General features: G+C 48.1%; 1 protein-coding gene across 2 annotated transcripts in view; it reads left to right on the plus strand.

The window, feature by feature from the left end:
• Positions 1 to 254: 254 nt before the first annotated feature.
• KIF16B (kinesin family member 16B) overlaps positions 255 to 26,363 on the plus strand; it is a 289,681-nt gene continuing 263,572 nt past the window's right edge. The window contains exon 1 of one of the 2 annotated variants that reach the window (XM_040248276.1): positions 255 to 387. In XM_040248276.1, coding sequence (XP_040104210.1) covers positions 341 to 387 — 47 coding nt within the window. In that variant the 5' untranslated portion in view covers positions 255 to 340. The remainder of the gene's footprint in view (positions 388 to 26,363) is intronic. The other variant, XM_040248274.1, reaches the window with a different exon arrangement.

Consider the following 26,363-nt stretch of genomic DNA (forward strand, 5'->3'; position numbering starts at 1 on the left):
GAGGTTGGGTTTCAGGCTTTCTTGAAATCGCCCCGTCCCCAGCGGCCCTGAGGCTCGAACTACCTGATTTCTTGGCCTCGGAACCGGCTCCCGGGCACCCTGGCTCCGCCCCTGCGCGCCTCCCGGGCGCCGCCGAAGCGCGGAGCGCGGATCACGCGGGCCGGAGCCGCTCTGGGCATGCTCAGAGGCGGGGCCGGAGGGCAGCCGCTGCCGCGGAGTCCGGCCCGAGCGCAGGGGCGGGGGCCGGGCAAGGGGGCCGGGCAAGGGGGCGGGAGCCGCGGGCAGTGTCTCGGGAGTCGCGGGCTGCGGCGGGCGCACGCGGGCCGGGCCGGGATGAGCGATGGCCTCTGTCAAGGTGGCCGTGAGGGTCCGGCCCATGAATCGCAGGTGAGTACAGGGGTTGGGGCGCAGGTGGCCCCCGCGCTCTTCCCCACCCGGAGGGAGCTGGTGTCCAGCTCCCCTCCAGAGCCGTCCTGGACTTGGGGTCCAGAGCCGGTCCCCGGCGCTCCGGGCCCGGTGGTGGCCTCTGGGGGCCTGGGGCAACTTCAAGCTTTGCTCTCGCTTTTACGCTGCTCGGGAGGAGACTCGGGGGGTAAAGAGTTTAAGGCGCCATGGAGAAGATTCCTGTCAACTCTTCCCGGTCCCGATAATTTGAGGCAGTTTGCTCCCTCCCCGTTTAAAAAGCATCAAGGGATCACTTTTCTCAAGGTGTAAATTCACGAGCGTGAGTACGGGGCACCAGAGCTGTGAGGCAGAGTCCCCTCAATTGTGCCAACTCAGAAGTTCTCTCACTATTATCGGTGTAACTTTTTAATTTCTTAATAAGAGATGATTATGATTCACCGAACGTGAACCTTGGCTTCTTCTGATCCGTAGTTTCGCCGTCCTTAACTTCAGGTTAAAGAGTGGATGGGAAAACTTTAAGTTTTGCTTCCTGGGAGAAAAAAATTCAAGGACCCTTAAGTACACGTGTTTGCAATATGCTGATGTTAATAGGGAGGTGGTTATAATTTAATCTTGAATGTTTCTACTAAGTGATGCTTTTCAGAATGTTTTGACTCTGCATTCTCTGAAGAATAATCTGTTCTTCCTTTTTAGTGACTATAATCACTGGCTTTAGAATAGTTACTTTTTAAATTGGTTTAACTTTAAAGAATGAAGTGGATCTAAACGGGATATGTCCTTCCAAGTTGATAGGAGCAGTTCACACAAGACCATTTGTTTTTATTGGCTTCTCAAGCAAGTTGAACATTTAACTTACCATATGGCCTTTGCTACTTTTCTTGTGTTGACTTTGAAGGTCATTGTTTGTTAGTTCTGACAGCTGATTGAGGCATCAGAGGATTATAAAATCAAGAGATTGCTGGAACCTTCTTTGATTCACCTGAATCTGTTTTTCTGTTGGCAGATAGGGAGTTGTTATTCTGATTTGTAGCTTTTGGAAACCAATGCTCTTGTGATTTTTAAGTTATTTCTAAAGCTTTTTAGGGAAGAAGTTTGACTTTTGGGTAAGTCAGATATATACATTTCTATGTGTATTCAGTCCTACAAAACAAATGGGCCCCATTTAGATGTTTTTAAAAGATTGTTCTTTATTTTGGATTTACATGTACAACATATGAAAGTTCTTTTCCTTCTTTGAACTAAAGAAGCTTTGGAGCACATGCTACAAGATTGTATTGAGTAACTAGAAAGCATTTATTAAGTGCCTGCCAATGCTGGAGACCTGTGTTTGATCCCTCGGTCAGGAAGATACCCTGGAGAAGGAAATGGCAACCCACTCTGGTATTCTTGCCTGGGAAATCCCATGAGGAGCCTGGCGGGCTATAATTCAGACACGACTGAGTGACTGAGCACAAGGAAGCAGAAATCTGGCTACAGGTGGGGATGGGAAGGCTGGAAAGATCCATGGAGACAGTTTGCTGGCAGAATTGACAGGAATTGGCAGTTCATTGGGTGGGAAGGTGGGGAGACGGGAAGAATAGTCACTAACTGAGGTTTGATGCTTAAGAACGTGGGAGAGGTTTGGGGAAGGTGTGTTCTCTTGGGTTGGTGAGTTTCAGGAGATGCAGTAAATGTCAAATACAAGCACAGTGTCCCACTAGAATGAGTGCTTCCCCAAGTGTTGATGAGGTTCACTGTCTGAAGTGTTGGAAGGACATCCATTTCTTTGCTGGTGTTGAGAAGACTGGAAGAAAACACGAGTCTCAGGTGATCTGAGGATTGGCATTTGGAGATTTTTAGCACATGGATGACAGTTTAAGAATGTTACAGTGAGGTGATTTCTCAGGAGGAGAAATTTGTTTTTTAAAAAACATTTTGTTTATTTATTTATTTGGCTGTGCTGGGTCTTAGTTTTGGCATGTAGGATCTAATTTGTGGGATCTAGTATCCTGATACCCTGACCCAGAGATCGGACCAAGGCCCCCTGCACTGGGAGTGTGGAATCCTAGCCACAGGACCACCAGGGAAATTCCTAGAAACCTTATTTTTCTGTATAGAGCACAGATATACAGTAGATTAAAACAGAAGACTGTTTCCCATCAGAAGAAGAGGGAATCAGGCTGGGCGCTGGGATATGCTTCTCTGTAGGTTTCCAGGGAGATGATTGCCCTGCAGGCGTGGAGGAGAACGAGCACTCGTGGTCGTGAAGGGAAGGGAGGGGGGCTCCTGGAAGAGGCAGTGGTTGCTGGTGTCTGGTATTGCCAAGGGAGAAGGCAATGGCACCCCCCTCCAGCACTCTTGCCTGGGAAATCCTGTGGACGGAGGAGCCTCATAGGCTACAGTCCATGGGGTCGCTAAGAGTCGGACACGACTGAGTGACTTCACTTTCACGCATTGGAGAAGGAAATGGCAACCCACTCCAGTGTTCTTGCCTGGAGAATCCCAGGGACAGAGGAGCCTGGTGGGCTTCCGTCTATGGGGTCACACAGAGTCGGACACAACTGACGAGACTTGGCACGACTTAGCAGCAGCAGCAGCAGCAGGTATTGCCAAGATGGTGCTCTGCTGATGCAGTACGTCTTTGGTCTTGGAGACAAGTTTTGATAACCTTCCAAAGAGCAATTTCAAGGAGAGAAAGTGTTCCGGAAGTTGGCAGTGAAGTGGAAAGAGGTATACTAATGGCCAACCAGAAATGCTTGGCTTAACTCATAAGGAAAGAGTTGCAGGTTATAATTTGTAAGAAACCATTTTTCACCAATGAGATTGGTGAATATTAGCTGAACTTCTAGTGTTGGTGATGGGATCATAAAGGGTCAACACCTTTGAAACTTCCATGTTGGGAAATTTGACAGTAGCTGTCAAGATACGAAATTTATAAACTCTTTGGTTGAGAAATTTCATTTCTAAGATTTTATTTTATAGATTGTATTCCTGTCTACCAAGATGTATGTATAGGGACACTTCTGCATCATTCTTTGTATAACAACAACAAAAAAATCATAAATGACCTAAATGTACAGTAATGGGGGAATTTTAAAATTGTGGCCAAGTCATTTGGCAGAGTACAATACTTACAAAAGACTCTTAGGATCTTTATCTTAAAAAGAGTTCCAAGATAGAGAATTAAGTAAGAAAAGCAAGATACTCACAGATGCATACACTGTTGTAGAGTTGTGTGAATGTTAAAAATGTTAAAAATGCACACACACGGCCGTATCTGTATAGAGTGATTCACAAGAAGCCTGACAGCTAACTCTGGGGAGGAGGGCTGATGAAGAGTGTATTAGGCCGGGATAGAAGACGTTTTTTTCCTTTTACTGTTTGAGTTTTTACTTTGCTCTTGGTAGTTTTATAATTAATAATTCAAAACTTGTTTATGTAATTTTAAAGAGTTATCCAAGAAGTCATTGGCGCCACAGAAAGAATTTTTAGCTCGTTGTCCAGGAGGTTTGAAAGAACTTGTGAAAAGAATTTTCCCCCGGTTTGATTGAGATATGATTGACATATTTGTAAGTGTCAGATATACGGCCTAATGACTTGCATACGTTGTGAAATAATTACCACAATAAGGTTAGTTAACATCCATCATCTCATATTGTTCCAAAAAAAAAAAAAAGAAAAAAATGTTTTTTCCCTTGTGGTGAAAACTCTTAGGATTTACGCTCAAAACAGCCTTCAAATACCTTCCAGAGGTATTAACTGTGGTCATCATGTTGTACATTATATCCCCAGGACTTATTTATCTTATAACTGAAAGTGTGTGACTTTTGACGCCCATCATCCAGTCCCCCTTGCCTCTGCTGCTGCTGCTGCTAAGTCGCGTCAGTCATGTCTGACCCTGTGCGACCCCAGAGAAGGCAGCCCACCAGGCTCCCCGGTCCCCGGGACTCTCCAGGCAAGAACACTGGAGTGGGTTGCCATTTCCTTCTCCAGTGCATGAAAGTGAAAAGTGAACGTGAAGTCGCTCAGTCGTGTCCAACTCCCAGTGACCCCATTGACTGCAGCCTACCAGGCTCCTGTGTCCATGGGATAACCACAAATCGAATTCCTTTGACCTAGTTGTTTGTTGCTGGTTTTTTTTTTTTTTTTGATTCCACATGTAAGGGCTATCTGTACAGTAGTTCTCTTTCTCTGACTCCTTTCACTTGGCATAATGCCCTCAAGATTCATCTATGTTGCTACAGATGGTAGGATTTCCTTCTTCTTTTTCATGGCTGGGTAATATTCACATATTTATATTTATGTGTGTGTGTCGGTCCTGTCTTCTTTATCCATTCATCTGTTGATGGACCCTTAAGTTGTTCCCTGTCTTGGCTTTTGCAAATAAGGGTACAAGCCCTGAAGGCAGGCAAACAGGAAGCTGCCAGTAGGAAGGAGAGGCCTGGGGTGATAAGGCGGTTGGGTTGCATCCTGTTGAAGGATGGGGCAAGGGGGTGAGATACTGACTCTAAGCCAGGAGCCTGTGTGGTCACCAGTCCTCTGTGGAGGTACCCAGTGCTTAAGGACAAAACGTGATGTGTTCCTTTTTACTAATTGTCCAGGAGGAGGAAACTTCTTCCTCTCCCTCTTGGTGAGTTCTTGTGGCTGGTCTAATAATGAAATTGACAGAAGGTTAACAGGCGGAAAAGAAACAAACTTGTAAGGAATTGACAGGTCAAAGAACCTTAGGTTTTGTGTGCCCAATTAGTGAGGAATCTAAACAGGGTTTGAGCTTGGGGTGATTGTTTCGTTGCTAAGTGGCATCCGGCTCTTTGTGACCCCATGGATTGTAGCCCACCAGGGCGCTTTGTGGAGAATCGCAGGGATGGGGTAGCATGGTGGGCTGCCATCTATGGGGTTGCACAGAGTCGGACACGATTGAAGCGACTTAGCAGTAGCAGCAGCAGGGCCCTTTGTCCATGGGGTTTCCTGGGCAAGAATACTGAAGTGGATTGCCATTTCCTTCTCCGGGGGATCTTCCTGACCCAGTCATTGGACCCGCGCCTCCTATATTGACTGAGCCCCCAGGGAAGCCCCTTGGGGTAGCACATTGAAGAAGAACAAGGCCCGGAATCCCCGTCTTTGGCAACAGGGGGAGGTCCTTCCACCTCCACAGGCAGGGGGTCTGCCTTTCACGTGGAGATTGGTGTCCTGCTTTCAGGGAGACAGAGAGGAGGGCCAGAGTGTCCCTCATAGATTGACCGTTTCTTAAGTAACTTTAATTTAAAACAATCAATATGCCATGGAGGTGAATTTTGGGGTGGCCCACCCTGAACCCCAGCACTACCTTGTGGCTTTTGGTTATGTGGCAGAAGTAGTAGTTTGAAGTTTGAAAAAGCCATTACGTTCCATCACTAACAGCCCCTCCCTTTATTGAGAGTTTTCTCTGGACCAGTGGTGCAGAACCTCATTTAATCTTTCTCATAATATTAGCAGGTAGAGGCTGTGATTATCATGCCATTTTCCAGACTGAGGAAGATAGTTAGCTTGTCCAAAAGTCAGTTTCCTAGACAGTCACAGCTATGCTTTATAACACGAATGAAATGTCAGCAGATACTTCATTCATTCATAATTTTTGTGGGCAAAAGCTTACTATTTATGTACTGTTGCTGCCTTTTTCTTGGTGATTTCTTCCCCTGGTCTGATGCCTCATCTTTTCTTTTTTCACTGGTTTCATTTCTACAGTCTTAAAGATAGATTTTTTTTTTAACCTTCTGAAGAGCCAGCAAAATAATAATTTGAGAACGAATTTGTCCATTTCCTGTCAGTTTCAGTTGCTTGTTTTTTCCTGGAAACACTAGGTGATTCTTCAGGGTCATCCATCCTATCTGGTTGATCTACTGGGGTTACATTTTCGGAGTCTGAGGGCAGATGGCCTGGGTTCCAGTCTTAGCTGTCATTTACCAACTGGGTACCTTTGAACAAGAGACTTAACTGTCCTAAGCCCCAATTTTTACATCTGCAAAATGGTGATGATAATTATATATACCTTATAAAATATTTTGTGAGACAAGGTCTTTTCCAAGTACTTTTTACTATTACTCACAATAAGAAACACATTTAAAATGGAAGCCCTGTAGATATGTAAAAGATTTATGAAGTGTTACATGCCATTCACTCATAGTTTCAATTTTATCCTATTCTATTCTGTCTCATTTTAAAATTTTCTCTTAAAATTAAAAAAAAAATTAATTTCTTGGCCACATCTTGGGACATGTGGGATCCTAGGTCCCTGACCAGGGATCGCACCCACAGCCCTAGCAATGGAAGCCCAGAGTCTCAACTACTGGACCACTAGGGAAATCCCCCCAAATGTCTATTTTTAGGTGTAGTAAATCCACTTTAAGATCTACTACTGATGAGTTGCAGTTGGCAGTGTGAAGAACACTCATGAGGTTCAGAAGAGACACATGCATGGGGCAAAGCTCCTCACGTGGTGCCTGGCATATAGCATGGGCGCTGTGAAGACTGCTGCTGCTGCTAAGTCGCGTCAGTCCTGTCCGACTCTCTGCAACCCCATAGACGGCAACCCAACAGGCTCCCCTGTCCCTGGGATTCTCCAGGCAAGAACACTGGAGTGGGTTGCCATTTTCTTCTCCAATGCATGAAAGTGAAAAGGGAAAGTGAAGTCACTCAGTCGTGTCTGACTCTTTGAGACCCCATGGACTGCAGCCCACCAGGCTCCCCCGTCCCTGGGATTCTCCAGGCAAGAACACTGGAGTGGGGTGCCATTTCTTTCTCCAATGCATGAAAGTGAAAAGTGAAAGTGAAGTCAGTCGCGTCTGACTCTTTGAGACCCCTTGGACTGCCGCCCACCGGGCTCCTCAGTCCATGGGATTTTCCAGGCAAGAGTACGGGAGTCGGGTGCCATGGCTGCTGTTATTACTCTTACTTTTAGAACTTCACAATCGTACCTTTACGCAATAACTTGTATTTTAAAAATGTTCCCCCCCCCCCCCGCCCAAATTTTTTTGTTGAGTGCTGGCCGCAGGCCAGATGTCAGCTTTGTAATGCGCTTTTTCGTCTGAAAAGGCAGGTCCACCCCATACCTTCTCTCCATGACGGTTCTCAGCCTCTCTTCCCGAGTAGCCTCTAGAATTTGCTGTCCAGTCTGTCAAGTTAAAAGGAAAAGAAAAAAATGCCCCTGGTTGTTTGACTGGGGTTGATGTCCTTAGGCTCTGCTGAAGTCTTCCCGTTGGAGAGCGGGCGTGGCGGGGAAGATGGGTCTGCGGCGGCCTCTGCGATCTGTTTCGGCACCAGGCTCCGGTGGCCGTGTCCATTGAGCCGCTGCCTCACCTTGCATCAGGCATGTGCTCGCTTCTTCACCTTGGGGACTTCTTTCCCCCTCCCACCAACTCACTGACAGAGGCTTTTCACCCCCATTTGACAGAGGGGAAATGGAACGCCCTCCCCCCCCCCCCCAGGTAATCAAGCGGGCTGAGCTGGCTCCGCCTCTCCACCCCCCGCCCGCCCCGCCCCGAGCCCTCTCCCCGGGCCCTCTCCCCGGGCACTTGTCGTCCTGGGCTCGCTGATGACAGAGCTCTTGGCCTCGGGGGATGGCTGGGCTGCTGGCGGAGAAGTCAGGGCCACAGCCACGCACACTGGCAGCAACAGAATCTGCCTGTGGTTGTCAGGGGACCTCGGGGTTCTGAAGGCTGGAGGCAGAGGTCTCGTAGCTTCCTAGGGTCCCTTCGATGAGCAGGTGGAGACTCAGTTGAGCCATGAAGACGGGGTGTCAGCGACCACCATTTAGAGGGGGTCTGTGAAGTACTTGACTGATGCCCTTTGAAAGGCAGCACAGTCCCTCCATTCTGCAGAGGAGGAGCAAGGCTCAGAGAGCCTGCCTGAGGTCACACAGCTCGGTCATGGTGGAGAATGGGTTTCCCCCTCCATAGTACAGAAGACTCAGATGAGGACAGGCGGGGATGCCTGGCAGATGGCACCAAATACAGTTACTGGGGATCTTAGACAAACTGGAGATTTGGTGAGGATTGGTTGAGAGGTTGGTAGGCAGGGTGTTCTGAGGACATTTCTTTGTTCAGCTTGGGAGTTGGGGTTTTTATAGTCCTGTCTTGTGCTGGCTAGCGTCTCAGCCCTTGGCTGCATGCAGCTACTTAGATTAACATTAAATAAGATGTAAAATGTAGTTTCTTGGCTGTACAAGTCACATTTCAAGTGCTCAGTACCTACATGTGGAACAGGGCATGTCTGTCCTTGTGGAAGGTTCCGTTGGACAGGAAGGCTGGGCTGGGCTGGGGTTGAACCCCAGTTCTCCCACTTCCTCGCTCTGGGTCTCCGTGCTCTACTCAGGTGTTCTGTGCTTCCGTTTTTTCACCTGTAAGGTGGAGATTGTCGCAGGAGCCCCCTTGTGGGGCTGAGATGGTTTTTGAGTGAAGTAACCCTTGCTAACAGTATCAGGCCTCAGAGTAAGGGCTCTGTAAATATTGGTTGCTCTTTTTAGGCGCTGAGAGCTGCTGATGGCTTTTCAGAAGTTTCGTCCAGTAGCAGTGTAGAGAAATACTACTGGGACCAGCTCCAGCAACAGTGAGCATTGGTTGACTATTTCCCAAGGGCAGTGCTCAGCGCCTTTTAGGCACTATTATCCCACTGGCTTCGCTGCCGCATTCTGGGCTGCAAGGCCCCGAGGCCTCAGCTCTCTGTGGAGCAGGCAGACTTTCAGGGAACTGGAGTGAGACTGAGAGGGCTGGGACCCTGGATGAGGCTGGAGTTCTGAGTAATAGGAAAGGGCATGAGATCGAAACTTATGAACAGGACCCTGAAAAAACTTTCACAGTATTGTTTTGATTGTGAAAATACTGTGTGCTTATGAAAAACGTGTGCGAAAAGTGTACCCAAGAAATCAAATCGAAAATTGATCGTAATTTCATGATCCAGAGATGATCCAAAGTTCAGGTGCATTTGAATCCAGTCTTTTTTTTTTTTCCCTGATTGTGTAGGAACATAATGTATAACTGTTTTATATCCTGTGTTTTGAATTTGCAAGAAACATCTTGAAGACCAGTCAGTAGGGCGTAGAGGGGGGAAGAGCCAGATGACTGAGTGGCTTGGGGCCCTGTTAAGTGGAGGCATGACTTTTCCTAGGTTAGGATGTGGGCTCAGCAGGTCGGAGTAAAGGGCCACTGTGGTGAACTGAGTTGGCTTAGGATGCTAGTGGAGGATCCAGGCAGTAGGCTCTCGGGTGGGTAGCTCTGGGGGCCCCGGGGAGCGCTGTGCTGGCGCTGACCCTGACTCATGGAGTCTGGGGCAGATGGAGGCTTTTTCCTTTCTTTTAGGAAAGACTTGACTTCCTCCGCTTTCAGGTGGACTTGATAAGTAACATGAAGCAAATGACTGGCGATGGTTTTTCATACACAGAATTTAAACCTGTCTTAATATGTTTGATGCACTTGCACACGTGAGTACCAGAAGTTTGAAATAATGTTAAGTGACTTGAGTATTTAGTAAGTGGAATTTGATATTAAACTTGGCTTTATTTTATTCATGGCATCTGTGTGTGTGTGTGTGTGTGTGTGTGTTTGTGTCAGAGGTTATTTTGAAATGTCCAGTGGTGCAATGTAGAGAGCACTTTGGTCTAAACCTGATTTAGCCTACACAGTCTTGTTTTATGATTAATTTTCTAAATTATTTCAATAGCTTTTTCTGTTTTTGTGGATCCTGGAATTGGGACGCCATCTTGCTAAGGCCTGTTTTTTGGGAGGGAATATGTTATACTTCTGGCCTGGGGCCAATGTGACAACGCCCCAGCACCTCCATCCCCTCCCCAGGGCAGGCCTCCCTCTGTTCTCAATGGCCTGGATTGCCTTCTGTCTCGCTGCAGTGACAGACACCAGTCTGCAGAAACCCCTCACGGAAAGGTAGTCCTTTTCCCCTTGGGTTCAGCCCAGTGACTCTCATCAGGCACAGGGGAGGGACCGCCAGAGGGGCCTGGGTGCGTCCCTTCACTTCCTCCAACTCTGCATTGAGCTTGTGTTTCCTGCTCTGTTCTTTTCCAAGTATATTCATTATTCATTGTTGCTGCCCAGGGGAAGGGAAGGAACTGTTCTGTGATCAGCAGTCCACTCATAGACACGTGGAGCAAATGTCAACACAGAATTTAAAGTCAGTTGAGAAAGTGCTTTCACTGTAATAGTGTGGGTAAGTGATTTTTGTCACCAATTACTGTCTCTAGGCACTCACTCAGTAGGAACTTTGCTAAAGCCTTTGCCATCATTATCTTATTTAATTCCTGACAACAGTCCACAGGAGTGAATATTTTTAGCTCCACTTTCTAGATGAGGAAACGGGGGATTGGAGAAAGATCAGGTCCTGGCTCAAATACCACTTCTTCCGAGACGTCTTTATCATTCTGCATTGGTCATTTGGCTTCGTGGCGTCTACCATGATTGAGTTTTGTGTGTGTGCGTGTGAAAGGACTTTGGTTTGCTTATTGTCTCTCCTTCTTGCACGTAAACTCCATGACAGCCGGTAACATTGTCCGGTTTGTTTGTGGTTGTTTTCCCAGGGCCCAGAACGGTGCCTGGCAGGGATGGGCACTCAGAACATACTTGCGGCATTAATGACTGTCACCTCCTCCCCACTCTCTCAGTTCGTGGATGCATATAAGGAATCAGCATCCTTGGGATGCCTCGCATTGCTCCCTGTGAGCGCAGGGCAATCTGGATGATCTTCCTGTCAGCAGGAAGGGCCTCGGTGAGGACGGCTTTGGGCTTTCCCTGTGTATGAAGTTGAAAAAGTGAAACTGAAAGTGTTAGTCACTCAGCCGAGCTTGACTCATTGTGACCCCATGGACTGTTGCTTGCTAGGCTCCTCCGTCCATGGGATTCTCCAGGCAAGAATCCTGGAGTGGGTAGTCCTTCCCTTCTCCAGGGGATCTTCCCAACCCAGGGATTGAACTCTGCTCTCCCACATTGCAGACAAATCCTTTACCCATCTGACCCCCCAAGGAAGCCCATATATTAAGTTAATTATACACAATACATATCAAATTTGTGTTATGTTTATCTCTTAAGGTTAGAGGATTGGTGGTAAAACACTATTTTTCAGTGATATGTGGTTTATGAGACAGAACACTCTTGTTCCTTTGGAAAAAGTTTTTTTTTTAACTTGAAATAGTTATACAGTAAAGTTCCCATATATGATTCCCCCAGCTTCCTCTGAATCAGCATTGTATGTAACCATGGTGCAGTTGTTAGGACCAAGGTATTAACAAGGGCAACCCTGGTAACTGGACATGGTTTTCCCACTAACATCCTTCTTCTGTTTCGGGGTCCAGTGCAGGATCCCACATGCTGTTTAGTTGCTTTGTCCCCTTAAACTCCTCTGGTCATTGACAGTTCCTGAGACTCCAGAGAGTGCCAGTGAGTTATCTGGTAGCTGCTGCTGTTCACTCGCTCAGTTGTGTCCGACTTTGTGACCCCATGGACTGTAGCATGCCAGGCTCCCCTGTTCTTCACTGTCTTGGAGTTTGCCCAAACTCATGTGCATTGAGTCAGTGATGCCATCCAACCATCTCATCCTCTGTCACCCCCTTCTGCTCCTGTCCTCAGTCTTTCCCAGAATCAGGGTCTTTTCCAGTGAGTCAGTTCTTCGCATCAGGTGGCTAAAGTATTGGAGTTTCAGCATCAGTCCTTCCAATGACTATTCAGGGTTGATTTCCTTTAGGATTGACTGGTTTGATCTCCTAGGAGATCAGCCTTCTTTATGATCCAACCGTCTATATCCGTACATGACTACTGGAAAAACCATAGCATTGTAAACGGACCTTTGTCAGCAAAGTGGTGTCTTTGCTTTTTAATATGCTGTTCATTTGTCACAACTTTTCTTCCAAGAAGCAAGCGTCTTTTAATTTCATGGCTGCCGTCACCGTCCTCAGTGATTTTGGAGCCCAAGAAAATAAAGTCTTTCACTGCCTCCACTTTTCCCCCATCTCTATGCCAGGAAGTGATGGGACTGGATGCCATGATCTTCATTTTCTGAATGTTGAGTTTTAAGCCAGCTTTTTCACGCTTCTTTTTCACCTTCATCAAGAGGCTTTCTCGTTCTTTTTCGATTTCTGCCATTAGGATGGTATCATCTGCATATCTGAAATTATTGACTTTTCCCCTGGCAGTCTTGATTCCAGCTTGTGCTTTATCTAGCCTGGTGTTTCTCATGATGTACTCTGCATGTGAGTTAAATAAGCAGAGTGACAGTATACAGCCTTGATGTACTCCTTGCTCAGTCTTGAACCAGTCCATTGTTCCATGTCCGGTTCTGACTGTTGCTTCTTGACCTGCATACAGGTTTCTCAGGAGGCAGGTATGGTGGTCTGGTATTCCCATTTCTTTAAGAATTTTCTATAGTTTGTTGTGATCCACAGTCAAAGGCTTCAGTGTAATCAAGCAGAAGTAGATGTTTTCTGGAATTCCCTTGTTTTTTTTTTTTTATGATCCAGCAGATGCTCGATCTCTGGTTCCTCTGTCTTTTCTAAATCCAACTTGTATATATGGAAGTTCTCAGTTTATAGAGTGTTGAAGCCCAGCTTGAAGGATTTTGAGCATTATCTTGCTAGTATGTGAAATGAGTGCAATTGTGAGGTAGTTTGATCATTCTTTGGCATTGCCCTTCTTTGGGATTGGAATGTTAACTAACCTTTTCTAGTCCTGTGGCCATTGCCGAGTTTTCCAAATTTGCTAGCATATTGAGTGCAGCACTTAAACAGCATCATCTTTTAGGATTTGCAGTAGTTCAGCTGGAATTCTATCACCTCTACTAGCTTTGTTCTTATGTCCCTCAGTGTGAGTTTCTCTGACATTTTGTCATGACTAAAGTGAAGTTATTCGGTTCTGGCGTATGGAGAATTTGTAGAATGCCACGTAAGTGCCCTTCGTCTCCTATCATGGGGGTTCATAGTGCCAGTGTGTCTTTTTACTGGTGATGTTGACCTTGGTCCCTTGGTCAAGGTGGTGTCGACTGTATTATATTTTTTCCTTTTTGTAATTAATGCATATCTGAAGGAAATACTTTGCAGAAAAAGTTTTGGCCTTCAGTTTCAACAGTATTTATTTATTTATTTGTTTTCGCCTGTGGGAACATTTCAGATTTTCTGATAAAAGTTCTTGTGGGTATAGTAGTTTGTCGCTCAGTCGTGCCCGACTCTTTGTGACCCCATGGACTGTAGCCTACCAGGCTCCTCCCTCCATGGGATTTTCCAGGCAGGAGTACTGGAGTGGGTTGCCATTTCCTTCTCCAGGGGATCTTCCCGACCCAGGGATCGAACCCGGGTCTCCCGCATTGCAGGCAGACGCTTTAACCTCTGAGCCACCAGTTCATTTTAAACATTTTTCTATCTCTGAGTTAGTGAAAAAGGATTAGTCATGTTTAAAATAAAGGACATCTGTGCCTTGGAAGGCTGATGACGATTGTGCAGGACTATGCACCTGAAACGTCTGCAGTAAATCATTTATCGGCTCAGTGGGTGCTCGTGTTTCCTACTCTCTGCCGTTTCATTTTTGTTTTTTAAAGGATGGTTATTATCCAGTAAACTGATTTTATAATCGGCAGTTTGAAAACCGTAGTGTAGTGAATCCATTATTCAGAGCAGAACTTGTTAAAATCTGATTTTTCTATATGAGAGAACTTCGAAATTAGGATGTTATTAGAACGTGGGTCCTCTTTCCTCTGGGAAGCTGGGGGTGGGGGTTGGGCTTTTGACCCCCAAGAGGATAAATAAAGCTTAGAATGAGAATTTTCAGCCAAAGAATCTAGGAACCTGAGCCGACCGTGGGATGTCCACTGTCGGGAGCTTTCTTTCTCAAGTCCTTGTGGCCTCGTGGTCTTGGGGGTCTCTGGCCTGGATGCACCTCCAGATCCTTATTTTCAGGGTTTATTAAACAGAGTCTTAAGTCATCACGGTGACTCAGCTTGGGGCACAGCTAAAGCACTTTGTGAGTTCCCTCTGAGTGGGACTTAAACTTTCCCAGGGAGCTTTCAAGAAGAACCATTCAGGCTGATGGAGACTAGCTCAGAAGTGAAGCACGTTGCAGAGATAAAGCTTAAAATATTAGGTTTTGGTCTGTTCACTCTCTTTTTGTAAAGTTATTGTCTTAATAGGAATTATCTCTGCTCGGTCAGATAGAAGGGCAACTATGAGAAAATGTCTGTAATCCTGGGCTGGTGCTCGTGTGTGGGGATCCAGTTGAGATGTTTTTCTTCTGTTTTGAAAAATATTAAAAAAAATTTTCATTTTGAAATATGTACAAAAGTTACAAAAATAGGGCAGTGTTCTCATGTATCTTTCACCTTGTACACCTGTAGTATAATTAACAACCAGGCGAGGAGCTTGATACAGTATTATTTAGTGGTCTGATTCATCCAGATTTCCCAAGTTGCCCCCATAGTATCTTTTTCTGTGGTCTAAGCTCACACAAGACATTTAGTTGTCTTGTAAAATATCTACTTTTTTAGCTTTTCGTGTTCTTAGGTCCAACTTTGACTATATTGATACACTATATTAAGGGTGAGAACGGGTACCCTCCTCCCAGGCCCCCAGTACCTCTGTCCACTCAAAGGACTGAGGAATTTTGCCTCCTGGCATCCTTGATTATTTGAGCTGGCATCCTTGATTATTTGAGCTGCTGACCCCTTGGTTGGATTGGTTGTTCCACGTGTCAATGAAAAGGACAGTTGGGGACCTTTAATCCTCAATGGGACTTTTCCCACTTTTACCACTACCTTATTTCTAGTGGTAACTTAACCTGTGCTTCCTACTAACAGCTTTCAGATTTTCTGTTCTTTCTGATGACTAATAAATGAATTAAAGGACCAGTGGAAGGAATTTATTCTTTCTTTCCTGGAACCTAAGTGCTCTGGAATGGATTTGATTATCTCTAATTTGATCTTGGCTGGAATTCCTCTCTCTTTTGATTATAAAGAGTCAGAGGATTTTGTGGTGGTTTCTGCTTTTACCATCTTTCTCCCTCTTCATTTTATTCTACTCTTGACTTTTGAGAGACAGCTATTGATAATCAGTCTTGGATAAATCTGATTTATTTTCTCTACCGTCTTTTTCAGGCTTTGGCCCATGTTTGTAGTTATTGATTTTCCATTTCTTATTCTTTCCTGCCTTCACTCAGCAGACATTAAGTGCTCTCACATAAGAGAAAAAGCTTTTTTTGTGTGGGATATTTTCCTTGGAGGGACATCTCAGTACTGTAGCTGGATTAAATTAGCAGGACAGAAATTTCACTGCCTGATAATTCCAGACTTTCACATGGTGCTCAGTGAAGGTGCAAGAGAGGCATGGGTGTTGAAATGTAGGTAAGTCAGATGGTCCCAGAGTTGCATCCTGCTATTGCCAGTAGCTACCTGCGTGGTTTTCTAAAGGATAATTTAGTCTTCTGGTCTCTTCTTCCTTCATCTGTACAACAAGAACAGTGATACCTACTTGTATGGTTATTTTCACAGTGTAAGGAATTCATGGCAGTAAAGTGCTTGCACAGAGTGGGCAAGTCAGTGGTAACTTATAATTTTGTTTTGTGCCTTTGGGGATTTCACATGAATATTGTGATGATGGAGCAGAATCTTATATAACTCAGTAATGAGTGGACTTTGTCTGCCTGTCACCTAGTGTTAGGGTCACTCTGTAGATAATAAAATGTAGTATATGTTCTGATAAAGGAGAATCAATGTGAGCTCAAGTCTACAGGTAGATGTTATAACAGAAATGGAGCTCTGTGGTCTGTATAGGCTTCGTGTGGTGAAGAGCAGGTGTTTTTCTGGTGACCTTGGCATCTGTCCAGCCATTGAGCTTTTATTGGGCTTTTTCTTTCATCAGAGATGAACAGGCTCACGATCCCTGCCCTCCAGTAGCTTATGATCTAGTGGGAGCTGTAGACAGAGAGGATGTCCCCAGTTCTGTGGGTGATGGTGGGTACTCAGGGCATGGGGGTGAGGGGCTGCAGAGGTGTTGAGTGGAGCACCTTTTCGGGGCTGGGAAGGACAGCTGGAAGACTCCATCATTGAGGACTCCATACACGAGTTGGCTGCGCAGACAAGGTGGGCAATGGCATTTTAAGCAGAAAGGGTCCATCGGCCCTAAGCTGGGGAGTGTGACTGGCGAGCTGCAGTGTTGTGACTTGTCCAGAACTTCAGATGGCTGCTAAGTGCGGGGACAGGGCCAGGAGGTCCAGATTCCGGGGGTCGTGCCGTCTGGACTTCATTATCGTTTCTTCCTTTCCATTGTCCTGAAATGGTATAACTTAAAGCTGATTCTGTAGGTAATGGGAACTGTTTTACAAAGGGATGTAATACTTTTCTAACGCATGTAAGAAAGCCAAGGAGTGAGACTGACAGGCAGCCCTGGTGGGGCATCAGAGGTGACTGAACACAGAGGGGTGGGAACTAGTGTCTTGGAATTGGAGTAGCCCTACTCTCCCAGCCACCTGCCACCACCACCCCACCCCACCCATCCACCCACCCCACCCACCCATCCATCCATCCACCCATCACTCCACCCACACATTCACCCACCCATCCATCCCACCCATCACTCCACCCACCCACCCATCACTCCACCTACCCACCCACCCATCACTCCACCCATCCACCCATCACTCCACCCACCCACCACCCATCCATCCATGCATCACTCCACCCACCCACTCACCCACCCATCCACCCACCCATCACCCCACCCATCCATCTCCTCTCCCACCCACCCACCTGCCTGCCTTGCCAACTAGCTGGGGAATTTGGTTCTTTCCCTTCTTAAGAAAGAGTCAACTTAAAAAAAAAAAAGCAAAAATCCCTGACCCTTGGGCACCTCTTTTCTCCATCTTTTGTCTGTACCAGACTACAAAGTAGATGTCAGTGTATTTCTAGAAAGAGGTTTCATTTCCCCATCATTGATTGATTGATAGATTGATCAAACTCTGCCAGGTATATGCCAAGTCTTGTATTAGATCAGCAGTTCTCAAAAAGTTTTGGAGATCGTTTAAAAATTACTGATGAACCCAGAGAGCTTTTGTTTTGTGGGTTATATCAGTATCTTTACCACATTGGAGGTAAAAGACATAATACTTTTATTTTTCTATATTTAAAAAGTGTTTATTGTTTTTAAAAGTTTTTGACTGTGGTGAGTGGCATGTGGGATCTTAGTTCCGTGCCTAGGGATCGAACCCGAGTCCCCTGCACTGGCAGTATGGAGTCTGAACCCCTGGCCTACCAGGGAAACCCCAGAGCAGACATTTTTAGAAGAATATACGAGCACGTTGTCATTGCACGTCTTGTAGCCTCTGGAAAACTTCACTGAGCAGTCATGAGTGAGAGTGAAAAGGCACGTGGTGTCCCGGTGTCTTTATGAAAAGGGTTTGGACCTCTCACAGTTCGCCGCCTCCTGCCCCAGACTCTGAGAAGCCGCTGGGCTGCATGTTGGGAGTCCGGTGGGGCTCCAGCCCCGCGCGGGCCCTGCGGCTGTGGGACAGGGTCCCATGGTGCTGTGGGAGCCTGTGATGGGGGTCAGGGCCTCGCTGAGACTTGGGATGCTGGGGAAGGCCGTTGGAGGGAGACGCGGCTCAGGCAGGCCTGCAGCAGGCACCGGGGGCGGCGAGTGTAGCGGGTGGAGGGAGCAGCACCTAGAGGCCCAGAGGCTGCACGAGAGCAGCTGAGAGCAGTTCTCAGGGCTCTGTTAATGCCGCATTCGCTAGGAAGAGAGCAGCAGTTTGCTTTCTCTGTGTGGCTTCAGTGTGATGAGATTTTATCCACCTGTTTAATCTCAGAGGCAGACACAGCTGCTCTCAAGTCTCTTTCCCGTGTGACTCAGGGAAGCCTGGGGCCAGGTCTCAGCACTCCTGTTGGAGAGCCTCCTATTTCAGATGCTGAGCAGGATTTGCCAAGCTTTAAAAAGGCCAACAGCAGAGCCACGAAACGTGAGGGGCTGAGAAGCAGCGTGGATGGTGCAGCGGAGTGGAGGCCACATGGAAAAGCTTGGTTAATCTTCAGAGAGCGGGAGGCTGACACTTGCGAGCTGAGGACTTGGGTGCAGCAGAAGTGGTCCTGCCCCCCTATGTCACCGTGTGCGCCCTGGCCCGGTGCAACCTGAGACCTCCTTCCCCCTGTGTGGCCGTAGGAGGGGCCTGCTTTATTGTGCCAGGACTCTCCGCTTGGCAGAGCCCAGAAAAGAGGCCCATCCTGTTTTGCTCTGTCTCTGTTTTACTGCAGAAAGCACGGGGGTATCAGAGGACTTTCTGACCTCAGGCCCTTCAGGCTTGATGACGAGGTGAGTGCTCTGATTTCTGTGTGTAAGTTGTGGCAGGGTATTTGGTTTCAAGGAATCTGGGGTGAGTTCTTGAATTAGGAGCCTGTGAATGCTGCAGTAGCGTTACAGCTCGGGGAAGGGCAGTTTCTTCTTCTTGAGGTGTCTTGAGGACACTTGGGGGTGAAGATACAATCCAGGAGTCCGAAAGAGTAACCAGGGAGGGTGCAGCCCACTCTGACAAGAGGAAAGGAAATGAGAGAAAGCCACTTCCTGGTGGTTTCTTCAATAAACCCTTAATTTCTGAACAAATCAAACCTTATTTGCCTCTGGCTGAGTGAAATCATGTATCGTTAAAAGTTGATGAGTTCCGGGGCCTCTGCCAGCTTTTCCAGGACTCTCGCCCTGTCCCGGCACCGTGGGTGGGAGGAGGAGGTCATGAAATCCCGCAGAAGGTACAGGAAGTTTGAAAAGGCATGGTCAGATCCGTTAACTCTGCTGGTAGTTGGTCATCTCAAGGGTTTTACTGTTAGAGGCACAGCCCCTTCTGTGATGTCTGTGGGTTTCCAGGTGGGGGGCTCAGTCCCCAGGCCTGGGGAGCCAGGTGAGGGGCCGGCTGGCAGGACCTTGCGAGGAGACTGTCCTGCTGTCGATGCGGATGCAAGAGGGCCCTCTGCTTCCAGAGAAGTCTGAAACCCAGATTTGTATGTTTGTATGTAAAACCTTCTGATTTTTAACATGTGATGACATGCCAGCTGCCAACACCTGCATTTCCTGCCTGACGACTGTCTTGGGCACCAAAATGAAACAGGCTGGAAACACTGGGTAATTAACACCCTGGAACCAGCCCTCAACCAGTGATCCACGAGTATAAATTCCCCCACTCCCTCACCCTCCGACGGGGTAACTTTGAAGTCTGTGTGTCACACCACTTCCAGAGTCCCCAGGTGAAACGAAGCTCCATCGTCCGCAGTGTAACTGGCTTGATAATACACCTCTAATACACCTCTGTCCTTTCCCTGCCTCGTTTCCCTTGCCTCCTACTGGCGTTTGCCAGGATTGCCTCCCACATCACCGCCATGGATTAAAAAAAAACACCCCTTCCCCCAAATTAAAGGTATTTTATCTATTTATTTTTATAATTTTTTATAATTTAGTGAAGTATAGTTGATTTACCGTGTTGTGTTAATTTCAGGTGTACAGCACAGCGATTCAGTTACTCTCTTTTTCAAGTTCTTTTCCATTATAGGCTATTACAAGATACTGAATATAGTTCCCTGCACCACGCAGTAGGTCCTTGCTTATCTGTTTTATGTGTAGTAGTGTGTCTGTTAATCCCAAACTCCTAATTTATACCTCCCGCGTAGGTGTTTTAGAACACAGCATAGGTCAGTCCTTAGCCCGGGTGCCATTGTAAAACCTTTGGTGTAGAATGGAGGTTTAAAATTCTTCCTCCTTTCTTTATTTTATTTAGCACTCATATACTTTGCACCTTTCCCTTCCTCCTCGCCTGCATGTCAGTGTTGTCCACTTTTGCCACGGTCGAGCCACAAGCATCCCTGAATCTCACCGAGTGCTTAGAGATGCCGGTGCTTCCTGGTGGCTGCGAAGATCAGGAGAGAGGGCACATGGGGGCGGGAGCTCCTGGGAGATGCGGGGCTGTAGGGAGCATCTGTGGGCTCCGGGTGCCCCCGAGGCTTGGTCCTCCGCCTAGGGCCTGGGGTCTGCCCTCTGAAAGTGGCGCCCCCTCGGAGGCAGGCTTGGGGATGGGTTGACAGGCCAAGTGGTCCCCAGAGCATTGGTCGGTCACAGATGTGGAACCTCAGCCTGGCTGTTTGGATCCGAGCCTCAGCTATAGCTCTGAGCACGCTTGCCTACCTGTGAGGGGCGGGGCGGGGCGGGGCTCTCTCCTTAGCCCCGGGGATTTGGGGGCTTGCTCTTTCTCCATCTCCCTCACCTGGTTTCTCCCAGGTCTGGGTCATGGTTTGTTTTCCTTTTGGGGCTTTGGCGGTGGCATGAGTATGGGTGAGCCCTGCCTTGCCCCTGGGACACTGAGTAGGGAGACTGGAGGAGCCAGGAGCTTGAGACACTGGCCTCCAGCTGGACTGAGACTTCCCACCCCAGAGAGTTGGATTTAATGAGTGTGGGGTGCAGGTGGGGTGCAGGGGGCTCCCGGGGCGGGAGCCCTGCTGGGAAGGGATTGACGGCACTTTGCTCTGGGGACTGGATGCCTCGAGTGAGGTCTCCGTGCTCTCCTCCTGTTGGTGCCCTCGTGTTTCCCAGGTGAGACCCGCTGGTGCCCTATCCCCTCAGTGTCACTTTCCCTCACGATTGTGCCTCCTTTCTGGGCTGACTTTGTTTCGCGTGCTGACCGCAGCCGAGTCTCTCCGTGGTCTGGACACTCACCCGTCTGTATGCTGGCTTGTCTTCTACAGCCTGTTTGCTCTCATCCTCAAGGGGTGATCGCGGGCAAGAGCTTCAGTCATATGTCTGCATCCCTGGAGAGCCCTGTGAAGGGGAGACCAGTGTGTTTGTCCACTGACCTCCTCCTGCCTCTGGCGACTGTTGCTCCCATTAATTGTGTGTAAGCGTGTGCATTGCACGCTTGCCCTGGGGACGGGGGTGGGGCTGCTGGGCAAGGTGCTGGAAGGATGGCCTATCTTCATATGGTGCGGTCCGTGTGCTCAGTCAGGAATAACCAGGCCTAATCATAGATATTTAAGTGAATTTTGGTGTTTCTGATGTTCTTTTTTTTATTTTAAATAGTTTTTTAAAGTTTATTTATTCCGCTGCACTGGGCCATAGTTGCAGCACATGGCATCTTGAATCTTCGTGGCAGTGTGCGAACTCTTGGTTGCAGCACATGGGGTCTAGTTCCCTGACCAGGGATTGAACCCGGACCCCCTGCATTGGGATCTTCGATTCTTAGCCTCTGGATCACAGGGAAGTCCCTGTTTCTCATATTCTTATCTTTTTTACGAACTATGGCCTCTGGATTGTGTTGTTCATCAAATGATAAGCATTACATGCTTCAAATGATAAGTATTATATAAACAATTTATGAAGATCAGCTCTATAGTGGTTGCTCATTTTGTGAGATCTGGCTAGAAAATTTGGCAAAATTTGTTTTTTGGATTCCCTCCATTTCCACTTACTTTGGGAAAAGATTGGAAAGGTTTTGTTAAAATGAATGTCAGTCCCCAGAGGGCAGGAGAGGCACCATGAGTATTTGTTGAAGAAATGTTTGGGTCTCGGATTTGTGGTGGAAATAAAGGGGCACTTTGGTTTTCTGCTGGTGTGGGGCCTTGTGTGGTCTGCTTTCCCCTGTCACATCTTTCAGCGAAAAATTATACACAAAGGAAGCTCAGTACTTTTATAGGCGAGGAAACAAAGGCTCAGCAAAGTTAAATGAAGTGCCGACATCTCGCAGCTACTCAGAGTCAGAATTTGTGCCCAGCTCACTGAAGCGTGGTGCTCTCCTGTTATTAACCCGCTCGGCTGGGCAACACCTGAGGCTGGGCCTGGTGGAAACACTGCGAGAGACCACGGTTGCATCTTATTCCACTCTGACGCCAAGTGAAGTCCTGAAGAAATAGCCCTTCAGTTTAGTATTTCATAGCACACCCGTCTGTCAGGTATACTTAGCTGGCAGTGTTGTAAAAGGAATCAGTCTTCTCTTTACCGGCCAGCTATTGTGTTTTTTTTTCCCCCCCAAAAGCTGCCACTGAGAACATTTTTCTAAAATGGTGGTAAATCTGGAAGGAGTGTTGCAGTGGTGGTGTGGGTGCAGGGCAGACAGAACTTGGTATTTCGCTGGGCTGTAGCACTAAGCTGATCTCTCTGTGCATCAGCCAAATTAATGTCTGAACACAGGAGAACAAAAGAAGTATTAATAGATCTTCTTATGTTTCATTATTATATTATGCTACCCCCTTTAAACTTTCACTTTAAAAGAAAAAATGAATAGGTCGGTTGTGTGTTTGGAGAGGCACACTGAAGAAGTTTGGCCACATGCACATCCTTGCTTTTCCTCTTTCCTGTGACTCAAAAGAGAGAGAAGGTCCCTGTGGCTCACTCTTGGGAGTCACAGTCTCAGCTGTGGGTCTGCAGCAAGGGTGAGCTTCGTGTCTGCTTTGGAGTTGACATCTGCCAGCTGAACTGGTGTTTATGGGGGTGCACTTACCTGCGTTGAAAAATTGAAAACATGTCATAAACTCGAAAGCATTTCCTTCACTTTAATGCTTGAATTTCAGGAAAGTATCTTGCTTTCATCTCAGCTGTTTCGTTGATTTCATTTGCTCACTCATTCTTTCCTTCATACATTCCTCCAAGTGCTCGCTGTATATAAGGACACTGCAGGTCGTGTCGGAGTAGATATCAAAAGCAGGGCATAACCTCTGCCTTCGGGAAGCATCTAGACCGGTGGGGAAGATGAAGTGTAGTGGCCCAGCCGTAAGTGGTTAGAAAGTGGCAGCTTCCGTGGTGTGTTGTGGGCTGTCACCACCCAGATGTAGTGAGTGATGGTAGGACTTCACACAGAAGATGTTGGCTAGGGCTGTTCTAGGAAGGCCTGCTGGAGGAGGAGGCTCGTTAAGCATCTTGAAGGGTAAGTGAGATGGAGGAGGAAAGCACCTTCAGGCAGCGGGACCGGTGTGAGGGTCTTTATGTGTCTTGGAAGAAGGGCTAGCTTAGAATGGCAGGGAGTTGGGGCGACCAGCGTGGGTGGGAGCTGAGGCTGGACGGGCTTCCTGTGCCCCTCCATCCAGCACCTGACGCAGCTGGTGACTTGCACCTGTTTAGACTAATCTTCCTGTGGGCCTCTTTACACGTGCTGACCTGCCCACTGGGATCCCATGGGTGCCGAGCTTGCAGAGCTCCCACCTTGAGGAGAATGTCGCTGAAATCAAGCTGGGGTCCTGGCATGTCCTTGACGGTCCTCTGTGGCTGAACCCCTCTAACTTTTCTCAAGGCTGACTCTGGAGGAGCAACTTCGACCCGGTCACTTCGCCTCTAGGGCCTTGAGTTCTTCTTGGGTGAGACCAGGGGTGGGCTTGGGTTCCTCTCTCCTGAGCCAGCTGCCTCTTGTCACCTCCACACGGTGACGAGCCTCCCCCTCGGCTCTCCAGCCACCAGCATCTCGATCTCGGGTGCTCCCCCTGCGTCGCCTCCAGAATTCTCTGAGAAAATGTCATCGTCGTCTTTAGTCTCGAGCACAATTTGGTCCTTCAAGATTTGAGGCGTGAGTTTTGTCTCGTATGAAATTCTTGAGCTTTCAACCAGCTTTTCTCAGCTGGAACCAGGGTTCCATGGCACAATTAAGCGTAACTCCCAGAGTAAGGCATCCATTATATGCAGTGAACTAACCTTGCTCCTGCGCTTTTAGAATGCTACTAGCTATGACCTTCTTTAGGGAAATTGAGAATATAGTTACTAAAATGCACATGCTATTTTCTGTCCCCTGCTTGCTTTTTTGCTGCAAACTGCATCAAAGTTTGCACGCTTTCTTGCTACCTGCTCTTTCTCCCCACGTTAACGGTGTTCCTCAGTTCTGTGATGTTCTAGACTTCAGAAGAGAAGCCCCAGCCAGAAGCAGCAGTGATACCTCAGAAGACACAACCCTGCCCTGGGTTTTTGTCCTGGAATTGGGGATTCAGAGGAAGGGAGGGCATCACTGAGCAGAGGGCGCCTGAGAAGGAGCTGGAAGGCAGTGAGGCTTCCCCACACTTTAGGATTCCAGTTTTTCTGGGTTGAGGAGGGCATCACCGGGCAACGAGGGCAGTGGCTCCCAAACCAGCTTGGTCATCAGTGTCTCCCAGGAGGTTAAATGCCCACATCTGGTCTCTCCATCCTGGAGATTCTCACGTGGGAAGCCGGGGTTGGGCTCTTGAGATGATTCTGTTGCTCGGCGGGGCTTATGAACCCGGGTTTGACCGTGTTGCCTTTTGCACACGTCTTTGTTCTTGCCCCTGGTCCAGTGTCTCTGTGCGGCTTGCATTAGCCTCCTCACTGGTCTCCTTGTGCTCTCTTCCTCTCCCTGTGTCTGAGGCTTCCTTTCCCACGTCAGTTCCTGGTGTTATCTGGCCCCTGCCCCCTTTTTGGCCTGTCTTGCTCCCCGCCTCCCCTCCTGTAGTCCCACCAACCTTCCCTCTCTTCCCCAGACCTCTGGCTGGGTCCTGCCCCAGGGTCTCTGTGTCTGCTGTGTCTTTTACATCGGCTGCCCTCGCAGCTGTCTGCCTCGCTGCAATTCAGCCCTTGCTCCCACGCCACCCCTTGGAGAGGTCCTGTGTGACTACTTGCCTCCCCCTGCCTCTGCCACTAGTCCTAGCCCAGGACACCCTTTCATTTCTTTCCAGCACTTACCTGTATCTACAATGGTATTTATTTTTGTCTAACCCCCTCTCTAAAATGAAGACCTCAGACAGTACTCTGTGTTGTTTACCACTTTATCCCCGTGCTGAGAGTGCTCTTTGGCATTTGAAGGTCTCACGAATATTTGTGGACTGAAGGAATATCTGGGTCTCTCCATCTGGCATCCTGGATAAGAATCTGTTGTTTAGATCTCCAGCTAAACCTTCTCTGATGATTCTGCATGTCCCAGGGCAGCCTGTTGGATATTGAGACACTTCTGATGGTTAGGCTGTCCTTCCTTCAATGGAAAGCTGAAAGCAGGTGGTGGTTCAGTTGCTCAGTCGTGTCTGACTTTGCAGCCCCATGGACTGCAGCACTCCATCCTGTCCTTTACCATCTCCTGGAGTTTACTCAAACTCATGTCCATTGAGTCGGTGATGCCATCCAACCATCTCATCTGTCGTCCCCTTCTCCTCCCCCCTTCAATCTTTCCCAGCATCAGGGTCTTTTCCAGTGAGTCAGTTCTTCGAATCAGGTGCCCAAAGTATGGGAGTTTCAGCATCAGCATCAGTACTTCCAGGGAATATTCAGGAATGATTTCCTTTAGGATCGACTGGTTTGATCTCCTTTCAGTCCAAGGGACTGTCAAGCGTCTTCTCTAGCACCACAGTTGGAAGGCATCAATTCTGTGGTGCTCAGCCTGAAAGCAGGTTTAAGCAGGTTTAAGGCCTGCCTTAAGGCCTGCAGCCCTGGCTCCTCACTCTATTCTGGGAGTTTGGGGTGGTTGAAGCTGCCACTCAGCAGCACCCTCCGGTTTAAGAGGACTCGGGGTGGTGGACCCTGTGCCGTGATGCGCAGAGCATCCTTTGTGAGGCATGGGCTCCCTGGCCGCTTGGGTGCTGTCTGTGTGGCCTTCTATATCAGCCCCTCAGGGGCTTGAAGTTAGGCCCCTTTCCCAGGCAGCTGGTGGTCCTGGTGCCTGGCTGTACCTCCAGAACAGCCCATGGGTCAGCTGGGACCGGCCCTGGGTCTGGTCACAGCTTACTGCCCTCTCTGCCCTTCCTGATCCCCTGTCCGCCTCTCCCAGGGCCAGACCCCAAGGGCACACCCTGCCTGCCAGGCTCCCTCAGACCATCTGCTCCTTTGGGATCCCAGCCCGGAACAGTTGGCTCTTGCCTAATCTTTTAAGTTTATCACACACTCTTGCGGCCGGGGGGATTGTAAGAGGCACAGCCTGATGGCTCTGTCCCGCAGTGAGGGTCCCTGCCCAGCAGAGGATCTCACTTGGCCTGAGATGCTCCCAGCATTGCAGGCTGGGATGCTGCCCTTGGCTCCTGTG

The sequence above is a fragment of the Oryx dammah genome, unplaced genomic scaffold (assembly GCF_014754425.2).
Source record: "Oryx dammah isolate SB20612 unplaced genomic scaffold, SCBI_Odam_1.1 HiC_scaffold_10, whole genome shotgun sequence".
NCBI lineage: Eukaryota > Metazoa > Chordata > Mammalia > Artiodactyla > Bovidae > Oryx > Oryx dammah.